At 46.4% G+C, this 17180-nt stretch overlaps 1 protein-coding gene across 2 annotated transcripts in view; it reads right to left on the reverse strand.

The window, feature by feature from the left end:
• LOC110510810 (plexin-A4-like) overlaps nucleotides 1–17180 on the reverse strand; it is a 482439-nt gene that overhangs the window by 28462 nt on the left and 436797 nt on the right. For both annotated transcript variants that reach the window (XM_036957067.1, XM_036957066.1), the window contains exons 27-28: nucleotides 12470–12569; nucleotides 8390–8580 (exon numbers count right to left, since the gene is read on the reverse strand). In XM_036957067.1, coding sequence (XP_036812962.1) covers nucleotides 8390–8580; nucleotides 12470–12569 — 291 coding nt within the window. The remainder of the gene's footprint in view (nucleotides 1–8389; nucleotides 8581–12469; nucleotides 12570–17180) is intronic.

A 17180-nucleotide genomic window follows, 5' to 3' on the forward strand; every position in this document is an offset into this window, starting at 1 on the left:
AACTACCCTGTCATTTAGGATGAGGACAGACAGTGTTTCCTGCATCAGAACTACCCTGCCATTTAGGATGAGGACAGACAGTGTTGCCTCCATCAGAACTACCCTGTCATTTAGGATGAGGACAGACAGTGTTGTCTGCATCAGAACTACCCTGTCATTTAGGATGAGGACAGACAGTGCTACCTGCATCAGAACTACCCTGTCATTTAGGATGAGGACAGACAGTGTTGCCTGCATCAGAACTACCCTGTCATTTAGGATGAGGACAGACAGTGTTGCCTGCATCAGAACTACCCTGTCATTTAGGATGAGGACAGACAGTGCTGCCTACATCAGAACTACCCTGTCATTTAGGATGAGGACAGACAGTGTTTCCTGCATCAGAACTACCCTGTCATTTAGGATGAGGACAGACAGTGTTGCCTGCATCAGAACTACCCTGTCATTTAGGATGAGGACAGACAGTGCTGCCTGCATCAGAACTACCCTGTCATTTAGGATGAGGACAGACAGTGTTGCCTGCATCAGAACTACCCTGTCATTTAGGATGAGGACAGACAGTGCTGCCTACATCAGAACTACCCTGTCATTTAGGATGAGGACAGACAGTGTTGCCTGCATCAGAACTACCCTGTCATTTAGGATGAGGACAGACAGTGTTTCCTGCATCAGAACTACCCTGTCATTTAGGATGAGGACAGACAGTGTTGCCTGCATCAGAACTACCCTGTCATTTAGGATGAGGACAGACAGTGTTTCCTGCATCAGAACTACCCTGTCATTTAGGATGAGGACAGACAGTGTTGCCTGCATCAGAACTACCCTGTCATTTAGGATGAGGACAGACAGTTCTGCCTACATCAGAACTACCCTGTCATTTAGGATGAGGACAGACAGTGTTTCCTGCATCAGAACTACCCTGTCATTTAGGATGAGGACAGACAGTGCTGCCTACATCAGAACTAACCTCTCATTTAGGATGAGGACAGACAGTGCTGCCTACATCAGAACTACCCTGTCATTTAGGATGAGGACAGACATTGTTTCCTGCATCAGAACTACCCTGTCATTTAGGATGAAGACAGACAGTGCTGCCTCCATCAGAACTAACCTCTCATTTAGGATGAGGACAGACAGTGCTGCCTGCATCAGAACTACCCTGTCATTTAGGATGAGGACAGACAGTGCTGCCTACATCAGAACTACCCTGTCATTTAGGATGAGGACAGACAGTGTTTCCTGCATCAGAACTACCCTGTCATTTAGGATGAGGACAGACAGTGTTTCCTGCATCAGAACTACCCTGTCATTTAGGATGAGGACAGACAGTGCTGCCTACATCAGAACTAACCTCTCATTTAGGATGAGGACAGACAGTGCTGCCTACATCAGAACTACCCTGTCATTTAGGATGAGGACAGACATTGTTTCCTGCATCAGAACTACCCTGTCATTTAGGATGAGGACAGACAGTGCTGCCTCCATCAGAACTAACCTCTCATTTAGGATGAGGACAGACAGTGCTGCCTGCATCAGAACTACCCTGTCATTTAGGATGAGGACAGACAGTGCTGCCTACATCAGAACTACCCTGTCATTTAGGATGAGGACAGACAGTGTTTCCTGCATCAGAACTACCCTGTCATTTAGGATGAGGACAGACAGTGCTGCCTCCATCAGAACTAACCTCTCATTTAGGATGAGGACAGACAGTGCTGCCTACATCAGAACTACCCTGTCATTTAGGATGAGGACAGACAGTGTTTCCTGCATCAGAACTACCCTGTCATTTAGGATGAGGACAGACAGTGTTTCCTGCATCAGAACTACCCTGTCATTTAGGATGAGGACAGACAGTGCTGCCTCCATCAGAACTAACCTCTCATTTAGGATGAGGACAGACAGTGCTGCCTGCATCAGAACTACCCTGTCATTTAGGATGAGGACAGACAGTGCTGCCTCCATCAGAACTAACCTCTCATTTAGGATGAGGACAGACAGTGCTGCCTGCATCAGAACTACCCTGTCATTTAGGATGAGGACAGACAGTGCTGCCTACATCAGAACTACCCTGTCATTTAGGATGAGGACAGACAGTGCTGCCTGCATCAGAACTACCCTGTCATTTAGGATGAGGACAGACAGTGTTGCCTGCATCAGAACTACCCTGTCATTTAGGATGAGGACAGACAGTGCTGCCTACATCAGAACTACCCTGTCATTTAGGATGAGGACAGACAGTGTTGCCTGCATCAGAACTACCCTGTCATTTAGGATGAGGACAGACAGTGTTTCCTGCATCAGAACTACCCTGTCATTTAGGATGAGGACAGACAGTGTTGCCTGCATCAGAACTACCCTGTCATTTAGGATGAGGACAGACAGTGTTTCCTGCATCAGAACTACCCTGTCATTTAGGATGAGGACAGACAGTGTTGCCTGCATCAGAACTACCTACCCTGTCATTTAGGATGAGGACAGACAGTTCTGCCTACATCAGAACTACCCTGTCATTTAGGATGAGGACAGACAGTGTTTCCTGCATCAGAACTACCCTGTCATTTAGGATGAGGACAGACAGTGCTGCCTACATCAGAACTAACCTCTCATTTAGGATGAGGACAGACAGTGCTGCCTACATCAGAACTACCCTGTCATTTAGGATGAGGACAGACAGTGTTTCCTGCATCAGAACTACCCTGTCATTTAGGATGAGGACAGACAGTGCTGCCTCCATCAGAACTAACCTCTCATTTAGGATGAGGACAGACAGTGCTGCCTGCATCAGAACTACCCTGTCATTTAGGATGAGGACAGACAGTGCTGCCTACATCAGAACTACCCTGTCATTTAGGATGAGGACAGACAGTGTTTCCTGCATCAGAACTACCCTGTCATTTAGGATGAGGACAGACAGTGCTGCCTCCATCAGAACTAACCTCTCATTTAGGATGAGGACAGACAGTGCTGCCTACATGAGAACTACCCTGTCATTTAGGATGAGGACAGACAGTGTTTCCTGCATCAGAACTACCCTGTCATTTAGGATGAGGACAGACAGTGTTTCCTGCATCAGAACTACCCTGTCATTTAGGATGAGGACAGACAGTGCTGCCTCCATCAGAACTAACCTCTCATTTAGGATGAGGACAGACAGTGCTGCCTGCATCAGAACTACCCTGTCATTTAGGATGAGGACAGACAGTGCTGCCTGCATCAGAACTACCCTGTCATTTAGGATGAGGACAGACAGTGCTGCCTACATCAGAACTACCCTGTCATTTAGGATGAGGACAGACAGTGTTTCCTGCATCAGAACTACCCTGTCATTTAGGATGAGGACAGACAGTGCTGCCTCCATCAGAACTAACCTCTCATTTAGGATGAGGACAGACAGTGCTGCCTGCATCAGAACTACCCTGTCATTTAGGATGAGGACAGACAGTGCTGCCTACATCAGAACTACCCTGTCATTTAGGATGAGGACAGACAGTATTGCCTGCATCAGAACTACCCTGTCATTTAGGATGAGGACAGACAGTGCTGCCTACATCAGAACTACCCTGTCATTTAGGATGAGGACAGACAGTGCTGCCTGCATCAGAACTACCCTGTCATTTAGGATGAGGACAGACAGTGCTGCCTGCATCAGAACTACCCTGTCATTTAGGATGAGGACAGACAGTGTTGCCTGCATCAGAACTACCCTGTCATTTAGGATGAGGACAGACAGTGCTGCCTACATCAGAACTACCCTGTCATTTAGGATGAGGACAGACAGTGTTGCCTGCATCAGAACTACCCTGTCATTTAGGATGAGGACAGACAGTGTTTCCTGCATCAGAACTACCCTGTCATTTAGGATGAGGACAGACAGTGTTGCCTGCATCAGAACTACCCTGTCATTTAGGATGAGGACAGACAGTGTTTCCTGCATCAGAACTACCCTGTCATTTAGGATGAGGACAGACAGTGTTGCCTGCATCAGAACTACCCTGTCATTTAGGATGAGGACAGACAGTTCTGCCTACATCAGAACTACCCTGTCATTTAGGATGAGGACAGACAGTGTTTCCTGCATCAGAACTACCCTGTCATTTAGGATGAGGACAGACAGTGCTGCCTACATCAGAACTAACCTCTCATTTAGGATGAGGACAGACAGTGCTGCCTACATCAGAACTACCCTGTCATTTAGGATGAGGACAGACAGTGTTTCCTGCATCAGAACTACCCTGTCATTTAGGATGAGGACAGACAGTGCTGCCTCCATCAGAACTAACCTCTCATTTAGGATGAGGACAGACAGTGCTGCCTGCATCAGAACTACCCTGTCATTTAGGATGAGGACAGACAGTGCTGCCTACATCAGAACTACCCTGTCATTTAGGATGAGGACAGACAGTGTTTCCTGCATCAGAACTACCCTGTCATTTAGGATGAGGACAGACAGTGCTGCCTCCATCAGAACTAACCTCTCATTTAGGATGAGGACAGACAGTGCTGCCTACATCAGAACTACCCTGTCATTTAGGATGAGGACAGACAGTGTTTCCTGCATCAGAACTACCCTGTCATTTAGGATGAGGACAGACAGTGTTTCCTGCATCAGAACTACCCTGTCATTTAGGATGAGGACAGACAGTGCTGCCTCCATCAGAACTAACCTCTCATTTAGGATGAGGACAGACAGTGCTGCCTGCATCAGAACTACCCTGTCATTTAGGATGAGGACAGACAGTGCTGCCTACATCAGAACTACCCTGTCATTTAGGATGAGGACAGACAGTGTTTCCTGCATCAGAACTACCCTGTCATTTAGGATGAGGACAGACAGTGCTGCCTCCATCAGAACTAACCTCTCATTTAGGATGAGGACAGACAGTGCTGCCTGCATCAGAACTACCCTGTCATTTAGGATGAGGACAGACAGTGCTGCCTACATCAGAACTACCCTGTCATTTAGGATGAGGACAGACAGTATTGCCTGCATCAGAACTACCCTGTCATTTAGGATGAGGACAGACAGTGCTGCCTACATCAGAACTACCCTGTCATTTAGGATGAGGACAGACAGTGCTGCCTACATCAGAACTACCCTGTCATTTAGGATGAGGACAGACAGTGCTGCCTGCATCAGAACTACCCTGTCATTTAGGATGAGGACAGACAGTGCTGCCTGCATCAGAACTACCCTGTCATTTAGGATGAGGACAGACAGTGCTGCCTCCATCAGAACTACCCTGTCATTTAGGATGAGGACAGACAGTGTTTCCTGCATCAGAACTACCCTGTCATTTAGGATGAGGACAGACAGTGCTGCCTGCATCAGAACTACCCTGTCATTTAGGATGAGGACAGACAGTGCTGCCTGCATCAGAACTACCCTGTCATTTAGGATGAGGACAGACAGTGCTGCCTCCATCAGAACTACCCTGTCATTTAGGATGAGGACAGACAGTGCTGCCTCCATCAGAACTACCCTGTCATTTAGGATGAGGACAGACAGTGTTGCCTGCATCAGAACTACCCTGTCATTTAGGATGAGGACAGACAGTGCTGCCTCCATCAGAACTAACCTCTCATTTAGGATGAGGACAGACAGTGTTGCCTGCATCAGAACTACCCTGTCATTTAGGATGAGGACAGACAGTGCTGCCTCCATCAGAACTACCCTGTCATTTAGGATGAGGACAGACAGTGCTGCCTCCATCAGAACTAACCTCTCATTTAGGATGAGGACAGACAGTGCTGCCTGCATCAGAACTACCCTGTCATTTAGGATGAGGACAGACAGTGCTGCCTCCATCAGAACTACCCTGTCATTTAGGATGAGGACAGACAGTGCTGCCTGCATCAGAACTACCCTGTCATTTAGGATGAGGACAGACAGTGCTGCCTCCATCAGAACTACCCTGTCATTTAGGATGAGGACAGACAGTGCTGCCTGCATCAGAACTAACCTCTCATTTAGGATGAGGACAGACAGTGCTGCCTGCATCAGAACTACCCTGTCATTTAGGATGAGGACAGACAGTGCTGCCTCCATCAGAACTACCCTGTCATTTAGGATGAGGACAGACAGTGCTGCCTGCATCAGAACTACCCTGTCATTTAGGATGAGGACAGACAGTGTTGCCTGCATCAGAACTACCCTGTCATTTAGGATGAGGACAGACAGTGTTGCCTGCATCAGAACTACCCTGTCATTTACGATGAGGACAGACAGTGTTGCCTGCATCAGAACTACCCTGTAATTTAGAATGAGGACAGACAGTGTTTCCTGCATCAGAACTACCCTGTCATTTAGGATGAGGACAGACAGTGTTTCCTGCATCAGAACTACCCTGTCATTTAGGATGAGGACAGACAGTGTTGCCTGCATCAGAACTACCCTGTCATTTACGATGAGGACAGACAGTGTTGCCTGCATCAGAACTACCCTGTCATTTAGGATGAGGACAGACAGTGTTTCCTGCATCAGAACTACCCTGTCATTTAGGATGAGGACAGACAGTGTTTCCTGCATCAGAACTACGCTGTCATTTAGGATGAGGACAGACAGTGTTGCCTGCATCAGAACTACCCTGTCATTTAGGATGAGGACAGACAGTGTTGCCTGCATCAGAACTACGCTGTCATTTAGGATGAGGACAGACAGTGTTTCCTGCATCAGAACTACCCTGTCATTTAGGATGAGGACAGACAGTGTTTCTTGCATCAGAACTACCCTGTCATTTAGGATGAGGACAGACAGTGTTTCCTGCATCAGAACTACGCTGTCATTTAGGATGAGGACAGACAGTGTTTCTTGCATCAGAACTACCCTGTCATTTAGGATGAGGACAGACAGTGTTGCCTGCATCAGAACTACCCTGTCATTTAGGATGAGGACAGACAGTGTTTCCTGCATCAGAACTACCCTGTCATTTAGGATGAGGACAGACAGTGTTTCCTGCATCATAACTACCCTGTCATTTAGGATGAGGACAGACAGTGTTGCCTGCATCAGAACTACCCTGTCATTTAGGATGAGTGGAAAGAAAACAAAACAACAAAGACTGAGTGGGTGAAGGGTTGTTGGTGTTGTCACAAACAGAGAGAGAGAAACAGAGAGGAAAAGAGGAATAGAGAACGCAATCAAGAAATAAGCCCTTTGCCCCCCCATCAGAGTGACACTGATGGACCTAAAATGGAAAACGTCAGCGCCGGGCCGACCGACGGTATTTATTGGTGAGGTGAAAGTCAAACGCAGTCAATTACAGGGCTGTCGGCACAGTCATACCTCAACAAGAGAGATGGACCCCAAGATAAACTGATTACTTCACAAAACACTCCATCTGTAAAGATGACACGCCGTCTCTGCATCGCATTCCCCCCTGACCAGGGTCATCACAGGTAAATAGAGCATTGCTCAGTGTGTGTGTGTGTGTGTGTGTGTGTGTGTGTGTTTGAATGACTGAGTGTTTTTGTCTGTCTAAGCGTGTTAGATTGTGGCTCTGGTACATGTGCTTCATAGAGAGAGTGTTGCCATATTCATTACACAGCTCCACAGTGACTGCTCACTGCCAATCACAGCACACGCCAGAGAAATGACAGACAACACTCACTCTCCATATCTCTGTTGCCTCCTCAGCCATCTCTGCCAACAACTCTGTTGATGAGTGTGTGTGGGTGTGTGTGTGAATCCTGCCACTAAGCATTCCCATTACAAATCCAGAAAACCAGGTGGAGTGTTGTCTGTCTGAACCACAACACAAAGAGCATGGAATGGTCACACCACCAACACCTCCCTCCCTCCCTCCCTCCCTCCCTCCCTCCCTCCCTCCCTCTCCTACCTCTCTCCCCCTCCCTTCCTCCCTCTCTCCCCCTCCCTCTCTCCCTCTCTCTCTCCCCCTCCCTATCTCTCCCCCTCCCCCCTATCTCTCTCTCTCCCCCCCTCCCTCCCTCTCTCTCTCCCCACCCCCCCCCCCTCTCTCTCCCCTCCTCCCCTATCTCCCTCCCTCCCTCTCTGGAAGAAAGCATGTGTGATGTAAAGGAGGTGCATCATTAGCAAGTGGATTGGTAATTCCCATTGAGCAGTGGGATCAAAGTCACGATTCCCTCCAAACCAAATGAACTGATTTTCTGAGGGGCAATAGCGCCCTGGCATGCTCAAAGAGACTCATTTTACGGCTATTTCCATTTCTGTTTTTCACCAGATAACATCTCTGTCCACAGAAAAAGCCTTTACAGGTTGTATCTTTGTGTGTCACCTCTATCATTAGATATGCTGCTGAGGTCTGAAAGACAATATACAGCTACATATTTTCACTTAGGTCTCAGAGTCTACAGGGGATGAGGAATAATATCATATTTGAATAAGGTGTGCATTCGTGTGATAACTCACCTTAGTGGCCAGCAGCCTGGTCAGGTATATCTCAGAGACCATCTTGGAGCCGCGGTCTCCCTCCTTCTGGTCTCCGTGTTCGTGGTTCTTTACCAGGTGCCACACCTTGACCCCGCTCTCCAGGTCGGGCGTGATCATGGGCGTGCGCGAGCGCAGGCTGTCGGGGCTCCCCGTGTACTTGATCATGTTCTCTGTGGAACATAAAGAACAACATCAGAATATGACACAGAGATGAAGCAGAAACCAATGGACATACTGTAACAGACTATGGAAATATAACATGATCAGCACAGACATAGTATAGACGTTGTAGCCGCGGGAAGATGTTTGGGGGTGGGGGTGCTGCGTTTCTTTCGCCAAACGGTGTGGCAAAAAAACAAACATCTTGGTGAAATATTTTTTGAGGTTCTGCGTTACAGACGGCTATACCGGTCTGCTCATACAGGACTTTTGAATTAGTTTGCATTATTTGGTGGTGCTACAGCACCCTCAGCCTCCCTACTTCCCGCGGATATGGTGCAGAGTAGAGAGAGACAACACACCTAACAGAGGGGATGTGTAAAGAAAACATCTGAGCCAGCACAGTACTGTTCAGGTCGCCGCGATCCAGTGAAAATGGTCAGAGACCACAACATAGACAAAACACACAAAAAAGACAGACGCAACACAAACCAAAGACAGACAAAACAAAATACAGGGGGGGTCAAGCCATACTACACAGGTATTCTAAAGTATACAACACAGGTATTCTAAAGTATACTACACAGGTATTCTAAAGGATACTACACAGATATTCTAAAGGATACTACACAGGTATTCTAAAGGATACTACACAGGTATCCTAAAGGATACTACACAGGTATTCTAAAGGATACTACACAGGTATTCTAAAGGATACTACACAGGTATTCTAAAGGATACTACACAGGTATTCTAAAAGATACTACACAGGTATTCTAAAGGATTCTAAATGATACTACACAGGTATTCTAAATGATACTACACAGGTATTCTAAAGGATACCATACAGGTATTCTAAAGGATACTACACAGGTATTCTAAAGGATACTACACAGGTATTCTAAAGGATTCTAAATGATACTACACAGGTATTCTAAAGGATACTACACAGGTATTCTAAAGGATACTACACAGGTATTCTAAAGGATACTACACAGGTATTCTAAAGGATACTACACAGATATTCTAATGTATTCTAAAGGATACAAAGTCAAATAAGCCAAATTCAGTCAAGTAATTTATCTGGGTTCAGTTAGAAGCTTCAAGCTACCGAGACTTTGAGATTGGACATTAACTTTTACAACAGCGTGTACGTGGTTCATTTTTCATGCCGTCTTTTTCTCTCAGGAGGTAGAATACACCGTGGCACAATTCACGGACACAAAATCGAACAGGTGTATGGCGAGATGAAATATTCATATGCCCGCCCCATTTGACGAGAGTGGCGATGACATTCAAAAACACTCCGGCTCGATGAATGTTTACACAGTCTGAAAATAATTGATCAGTAGGACTGTTGGTCGAGGGAGAGGACGGTGAAATAAAGTGTGTTTTTGCCAAGGCAGATGCTGCAGAAATCAATTTGTCCTTCCAGAGAGAAATGCAGGAAGAGTGAATGATGGAGGGAGAGAGGAAGAAAGGAGAGGAGAGGGAGGGGTAAAGTACTAGAGAGAGAAAGCAGGTAAAGTGTGTGTGTGCATATTGACTCCTGGAACTTGACTGACTTGGAATGATTGGAGTGTGTGTGCATGTGTGAGCGTGCGTGAGTGTGCGTGTGTGTGTGCGCATGCGTGTGTGAGCATGCGTGTGTGTGAGTGTGCGTGTGTGTGTGCGCGTGCGTGTGTGTGTGCGCGTGTGTGTGAGCGTGTGTGTGTGTGTGCGTGTGTGTGCGCGTGTGTGTGAGCGTGTGTGTGTGCGCGTGTGTGTGTAATAATAAAGTGGTGGGTGTCTCCCAGAGTGTTATTGAGTGTGCTGGTGTAATAGGGCGTGATGACACGTTCGGTGGAGTGGAAGGAGTTCCTAGAAGGAGCGCTCCACACACACACAGTCCTGAAATACTACCATACTGACATATCACACAGGAGTTTTGATTAAGAAAGGAAGCTCTCTCTCTCTCTCTCTCTCTCCCCATCACTTTCTGCCTTCTCCTTCCATCCCCCTCTCTTTCTCTTTCTCTCCCTCTCTTTCTCTCCCTCTCTTTCTCTCCCTCTCTTTCTCTCCCTCTCTTTCTCTCCCTCTCTTTCTCTCCCTCTCTTTCTCTCTAAATCCCTTTCCCGCGCGCTTCATCTCACTCACTAACTTTCTGCCTTCTCCTTCCATCCCTCTCTCCCCTACTTCCTCTTCATCTTTCTCCCTCCCTGTTCCTCTTCATCTTTCTCTTTACCCCTCTTCTTCTTCATCATCCCTCCTCCTCTCTCCACCTTCCTCATTTTCTCTCACTAACTTTCTCCCTCCCTCTCCCCCTCTCCTTTGGCTCCATTAGAATCATCCTCTCTTCTCCTCAGTGCCTCTCCATTGTGATCAGTCCAGTTCAAAGTCCCCCCCCCCCCCCCCCCTCCATGTCTCAAGTGGCTCTGGCATCGTTTGAAGTCAATTCCCCAACTAAGTGAAGAGATGTGTGACATTCTGTCTTCCTCCATCTCTCTCTCTATCTCCATCCTGTTCCCTCTCTTTCTCTTTCACACTCACCCTCCTTTTTCTTTGGTCTAATTTGAGTGGAGGAACGGAGGCGAGGCGGTGAGATGGCGTATGGAGATGAGGTGCTAGCTGGCTAATAAAGTGGTCATTTGATGTGTCTGGAGTGTTTGAGTCCGGGCAGCGCTGCCTTTGATCAGGGTTTGATTTGATGGCTTCTTCTCAGGTTCAAGAGAACACAGGGCCGGACCAAGACAGTCACTGCTAGATGGGACACTGTCTGTCTGCATCCCAAATGGTACGCTATTCCCCATGTAGTTCATCATATTCCCCATGGGGCTCTGGTCCAAAGTAGTGCACTATATAGGGAGTAGGGTGCCATTTGGGACACAGTTTCTGTCTCCAGTCCCAGGGGGGAGGAAAGTGCAAACTGCAAATGCACTCTTTCTTCTCTTCCCTCTCTTTGTTCTCTCTTTGTTAGTCTGTTAAATTCCCTGCTCTCTAATCTTGTTATCCTGTCTCCTGGGCTCAGTTCTGTCCCTCTTCTCCTCTGGGGATTTGTCACTATTACTAAGGTGTAACAGCACATAGTGGCTAATGTATAGAAGACTTTACTATGTGTTCAGGTATTGCTAATAGTGGCTAATGTATGGAAGACTTTACTATGTGTTCAGGTATTGCTAATAGTGGCTAATGTATGGACGACTTTACTATGTGTTCAGGTATTGCTAATAGTGGCTAATGTATAGAATACTTTACTATGTGTTCAGGTATTGCTAATAGTGGCTAATGTATGGACGACTTTACTATGTGTTCAGGTATTGCTAATAGTGGCTAATGTATGGAAGACTTTACTATGTGTTCAGGTATTGCTAATAGTGGCTAATGTATGGAATACTTTACTATGTGTTCAGGTATTGTTAACAGAGCCTTTACATCTGTTAGTGACATATGGAGCTCAGTTAGTTTGAGGGATGAACAGTGTGTGCAGGAGAAGTCTGTGTTGGTTTCTGTGGTGAAGGTTTAGAGGGAGAAGGTGCTGTTTAGCCACGTTTTTTAATTAAAATCCTGGCAATGGAGCTTGTGCATTCGCAACAGGGAATACCCAGTGTGTGTGTAGGTGAGAACGTCTGTGTGTGTGCTGTTGTGTGTTTGTGTGTGCATGTAAGTGTGTGTGTGTGTGCTGACTCTGACTATGGATCCCACTCCGATTAGAAGGACACAGTTCTTCCTGTTTAACTCTCAGGCACACAGACTGCTGGGAGATGGAGGGGGGGGGGGGGGGGGGGCATAATTGTTTTAGTTCCAGGAGGACAATCCTATCCAGCAGAGAAATCTGGAAATGTGCCGGAAATGTACTCCTCTCTCCTACACACACACACACACACACACACACACACACACACACACACATGTTATCCATACCGTATTTACTGGCTGAGGTTCTGGACACAGTTGAGTTGTTGACCGAGTTGTAGGCCGTCACCTGCTTGGGGACCAAGGCCATCACAGAGTTATCAGGCACCTGCAGAGAACGAGAGAGAGCGAGAGAGAGAGAGAGAGCAGAAAGAGAGAGCGAGAGCGAGAGAGAGCGAGAGAGAGAGAGAGCGAGAGAGCGCAGAAAGAGAGCAGAATGACTAATCACCATCCTCAATGAGTGCATTCTGATTCTGCCAAGTGCATTCTGAATACATAACAATCCCCAATGAAGAGAGATGTGGCACTCAGCCACTAAACCCTGGATCACCATACAAATCACTATCCACACGTCATCATGTGTTTATCCTCCATCTATAACAGCTATGATTGGATGCTCAGGAAGCCTTTGTGATTAGCCTGTGTGATCTAATCAGCCCATACACATATGATTAGTGGTAGTGAACGGGTGCGATGTATATCACTATGTGTGAGATGGGACGTCTCAGCCTTCCATTTCAACAATACCCCTCTTCTGGGGCGAGGGGGGAGTGTGTGTGTGTGTGTGTGAGAGAGAGAGAATGACAGAGAAAGAGAGATGGGCTCCTACTTTTCAACACAACAGAAATTGATTAAATTAACACAACTGGGAGAGGGGCTGATCCCAGCCGTGCACAAACACACGTACATATACACAAACACACACTCTGCATAATTTCACCAGCGAGCCCCGCCGGCTGAGGCAGGGTTAATTGAAGAAGTGATCTCTTTAATAGAGTGTGTATGGGGAATAGGGGTGCAGGGCTAAGGGTCTCAGGTGTGTGTTTGGGGTTATTATTACATCATAGCATTATTTCACCCACTCCCCAACCCGCTCCTGGTGTATAATGTCTTAGTATCATGACAGGCGACACCCATGGGAGGCTCCAGGGAGATTCCACAGGGATCCAACTACCCCCCTCTAACTATACAACATGGTCCCTAAGCAGTAATCCTACATGTTTTTTAGTTTATATAATGGTGTGTGTGTGTGTTTGGGGTTGTAATATTAGGAGGGAGGAGGAGAGGTGGGATGGGATGTGAGATGACAGTTGGGTCTGGGTGGTTTAGGAAGAGGAGGAGGAGAAGAGAGACTGTTGCTCTCATTAAACTGATGGGATGGCCAGATCATATATCAGAGCAATGCTCAGGGTTACAATGTGATTCTCCCTACAGTAAATAATATAATATATGCATATTAATATATGCTACTTAGCAGATGCTTTATCCAAAGTGACTTACAGTACAGTGACTACTTTTATTTGAGCAGAAAGGGCATTGAAACATTAGTTTCAACCAAAGGTGAATGGGTTCTATGCTAACTGTACATAGGGGGCATAGAAATAGAATTAGAATAGTTCCTCTATATCTAGGAGGGTGAATGGGTCTGTGCTGTATTCATAACAACCCATTAGGATGACAGTTAGCAGAGTCTAATTCCATTCAGAGTGCGCTTTGATCCCATTCTATATTCCATATTTCTGTATTCCATTATAACAAGACAGACGTGGGACTTCTGGAGGCTGTCAAGAGGGGAAATCTGTCTGACCAAAGTCGACAGTAATCAATGATATTCATGTTTTACTAGGTCACCAAGACATTCATAATATATAAGTGGGTAATCTCTTCCACTAACGATGGTGTTGTACAAAATCTACGTCATATAAACTGACCTGTTGGACCCAAAGTGAACAAATGACTGATGTAGACAGTAGATAATCGCCACGAGGTAATACATCATTCAAATATAACGTAATCTAATGTTAGTTTGGTAAAATGATGAGAGGAACGTTTTGGAGTGGGATGAGTGTGAATCTGCGGGATGTTTCCAGTCCCCCTCCTTTCCTCCTTACATCCCACTCTCCTCCCTCCTCACTCCCTTTCCTCCCTCCTCCCTCACTCCCTCTAACAGGCTTTGAGTGTCTGAGTCTTTTTTTTGTCAAGGAGAACGCACCCTGCCTTCCCCCTCCTTCCCCTCCCCAGCTGAAAACTGAATTCACTTCTGTCTTCATTATCTCATTCCGGTTTCCAATCAGGCTTCTAATCCATTCTACCTCGCTGTCTCGACCACCACACCCACGACATCCCACTCGCCGCCGTGACATTTCATTTAAGCGTCATGCGGCAGGCAGACCCCCCCCCCCCCCCCCCCCCCCCGGAAAGCTCATTTGGAGGGCTGCTGGCTTAGGTGCCCACATTATTTACACCATAAGGAGCAAGCGAGCGTCGCTCCGTTCCTATTTCCACCGGTCCATCATTCCGGCTCGCTGGAGGGACGGTTGCCAATAAGGGAATGTACCAATCAGCAGGATTTGTCATAATGGGGTTGTCTGTCTGTCTGTCTGTCTGTCTGTCTGTCACTGTCTGTTCATGCGAGGTGTACATATGACTGGCTTGTCTGGTGTATGTCCAGGTGAAGGTTTGCGTGTGCGCACGCGCGTGTGTGTGTGTTTGCATATTTAAAATAGTGTCATGTTGTCCATGTCTGGAATGGAGCTGGACATACTGTATGTGTGTGTTCTGAGCATGTGTGTCCACCTATGTTAATGCCTGTGGTCTAGTGTGTAAAACTCCCTATGAATGTGAAGACAGATGGACATCTGAGTGGAGCACATCAGATCTTAACTCCTCTCCTCTGCTCAGACAGAGAGTTGCCATGGCGTTACGACCGCCTGCCCTTTGTTGGTCATCTCCCTGTCTTTAATCCACCCTCCCTCCCTCCCTCGGCTGATTACTTCTGGGGTGTCTATTCAGTCCTCTGTAATGACCTGGAAGTGCTCTGACAGGCCCAGTCTATTACAGGGGTCACAGGTTATCGGGTCAGAGCCAATAAGTTGGAGAGGAGGGAGAAAGTCATGACTACAAAAGCAATAGTCTCTCTACTGATCGTCATCACTGCTGGTTCTACAGGGGGATAGGAGCAATGATAATCGGGTGTGAGAACTGCCCTTTTCCAAATGTTTTCTGAACGGTGTATTGCTGGGTATTTTTGATCCCCCCCTATGAGTGTGCTGTAGCTATAGAAATAGAGTAAACAGAGTTCACTTCTTCTGAATTAACATTTTGCTTTTCTTGGACAATGCTGTTTTCTATTCTATTCTATTGTCTGAACGAAAGCTGTAATCCTACAATGGAAGATTCAAACACTAAAAACATTGCATCTAGGGTCGCAAAATTCCTGTGAATTTCCCCAAATTCCCCAGTTTTCCAGAAATCCTGGTTGGAAAATTCTTAAAATTACGAGGGAATACATGAATCCTCTAACCTGGAATTCTTGGAAAACCAGGGAATTTTGGGAAAGGTACCAGAATTTTGCAACCCTGATTATACTGTCTAGGGTCCTGATCAACCCTGATTGTACTGTCTAGGGTCCTGATCAACCCTGATTGTACGGTCTAGGGTCCTGATCAACCCTGATTGTACTGTCTAGGGTCCTGATCAACCCTGATTGTACTGTCTAGGGTCCTGATCAACCCTGATTGTACTGTCTAGGATCCTGATCAACCCTGATTGTACTATCTAGGGTCCTGATCAATCCTGATTGTACTGTCTAGGGTCCTGATCAACCCTGACTGTACTGTCTAGGGTCCTGATCAACCCTGATTGTACTGTCTAGGATCCTGATCAACTCTGATTGTACTGTCTAGGGTCCTGATCAACTCTGATTGTACTGTCTAAGGTCCTGATCAACCCTGATTGTACTGTCTAGGGTCCTGATCAACTCTGATTGTACTGTCTAGGGTCCTGATCAACTCTGATTGTACTGCCTAAGGTCCTGATAAACTCTGATTGTACTGTCTAAGGTCCTGATCAACTCTGATTGTACTGTCTAGGGTCCTGATCAACTCTGATTGTACTGTCTAGGGTCCTGATCAACTCTGATTGTACTGTCTAAGGTCCTGATCAACTCTGATTGTACTGTCTAGGGTCCTGATCAACTCTGATTGTACTGTCTAGGGTCCTGATCAACCCTGATTGTACTGTCTAGGGTCCTGATCAACTCTGATTGTACTGCCTAAGGTCCTGATAAACTCTGATTGTACTGTCTAGGGTCCTGATCAACTCTGATTGTACTGTCTAGGGTCCTGATCAACTCTGATTGTACTGTCTAAGGTCCTGATCAACTCTGATTGTACTGTCTAGGGTCCTGATCAACTCTGATTGTACTGTCTAGGGTCCTGATCAACCCTGATTGTACTGTCTAGGGTCCTGATCAACTCTGATTGTACTGCCTAAGGTCCTGATAAACTCTGATTGTACTGTCTAAGGTCCTGATCAACTCTGATTGTACTGTCTAGGGTCCTGATCAACTCTGATTGTACTGTCTAGGGTCCTGATCAACTCTGATTGTACTGTCTAGGGTCCTGATCAACTCTGATTGTACTGTGTCTACATGAAAGGATGCTGCATCTGAAGATAACAATCACTCAATATATTTTCTACCTTTGTAGGGGATTTCAAACTGAACATCCATTTATGTTTTTAATCTAATGACTGTTTTGAGATCTAAAACCGACTTTGCTCTTTTGCTCAGAACATCAAATCAAAATCAAATCAAACCTTATTTGCCAAATTCACCGAATACAACCAGTGTAGACTTTACTGTTGAAATGCTGAATACAAGCCCTTAACCAACAGTGTAGACTTTACTGTTGAAATGCTGAATACAAGCCCTTAACCA

This window comes from Oncorhynchus mykiss, chromosome 21, assembly GCF_013265735.2.
Source record: "Oncorhynchus mykiss isolate Arlee chromosome 21, USDA_OmykA_1.1, whole genome shotgun sequence".
Taxonomy (NCBI): domain Eukaryota; kingdom Metazoa; phylum Chordata; class Actinopteri; order Salmoniformes; family Salmonidae; genus Oncorhynchus; species Oncorhynchus mykiss.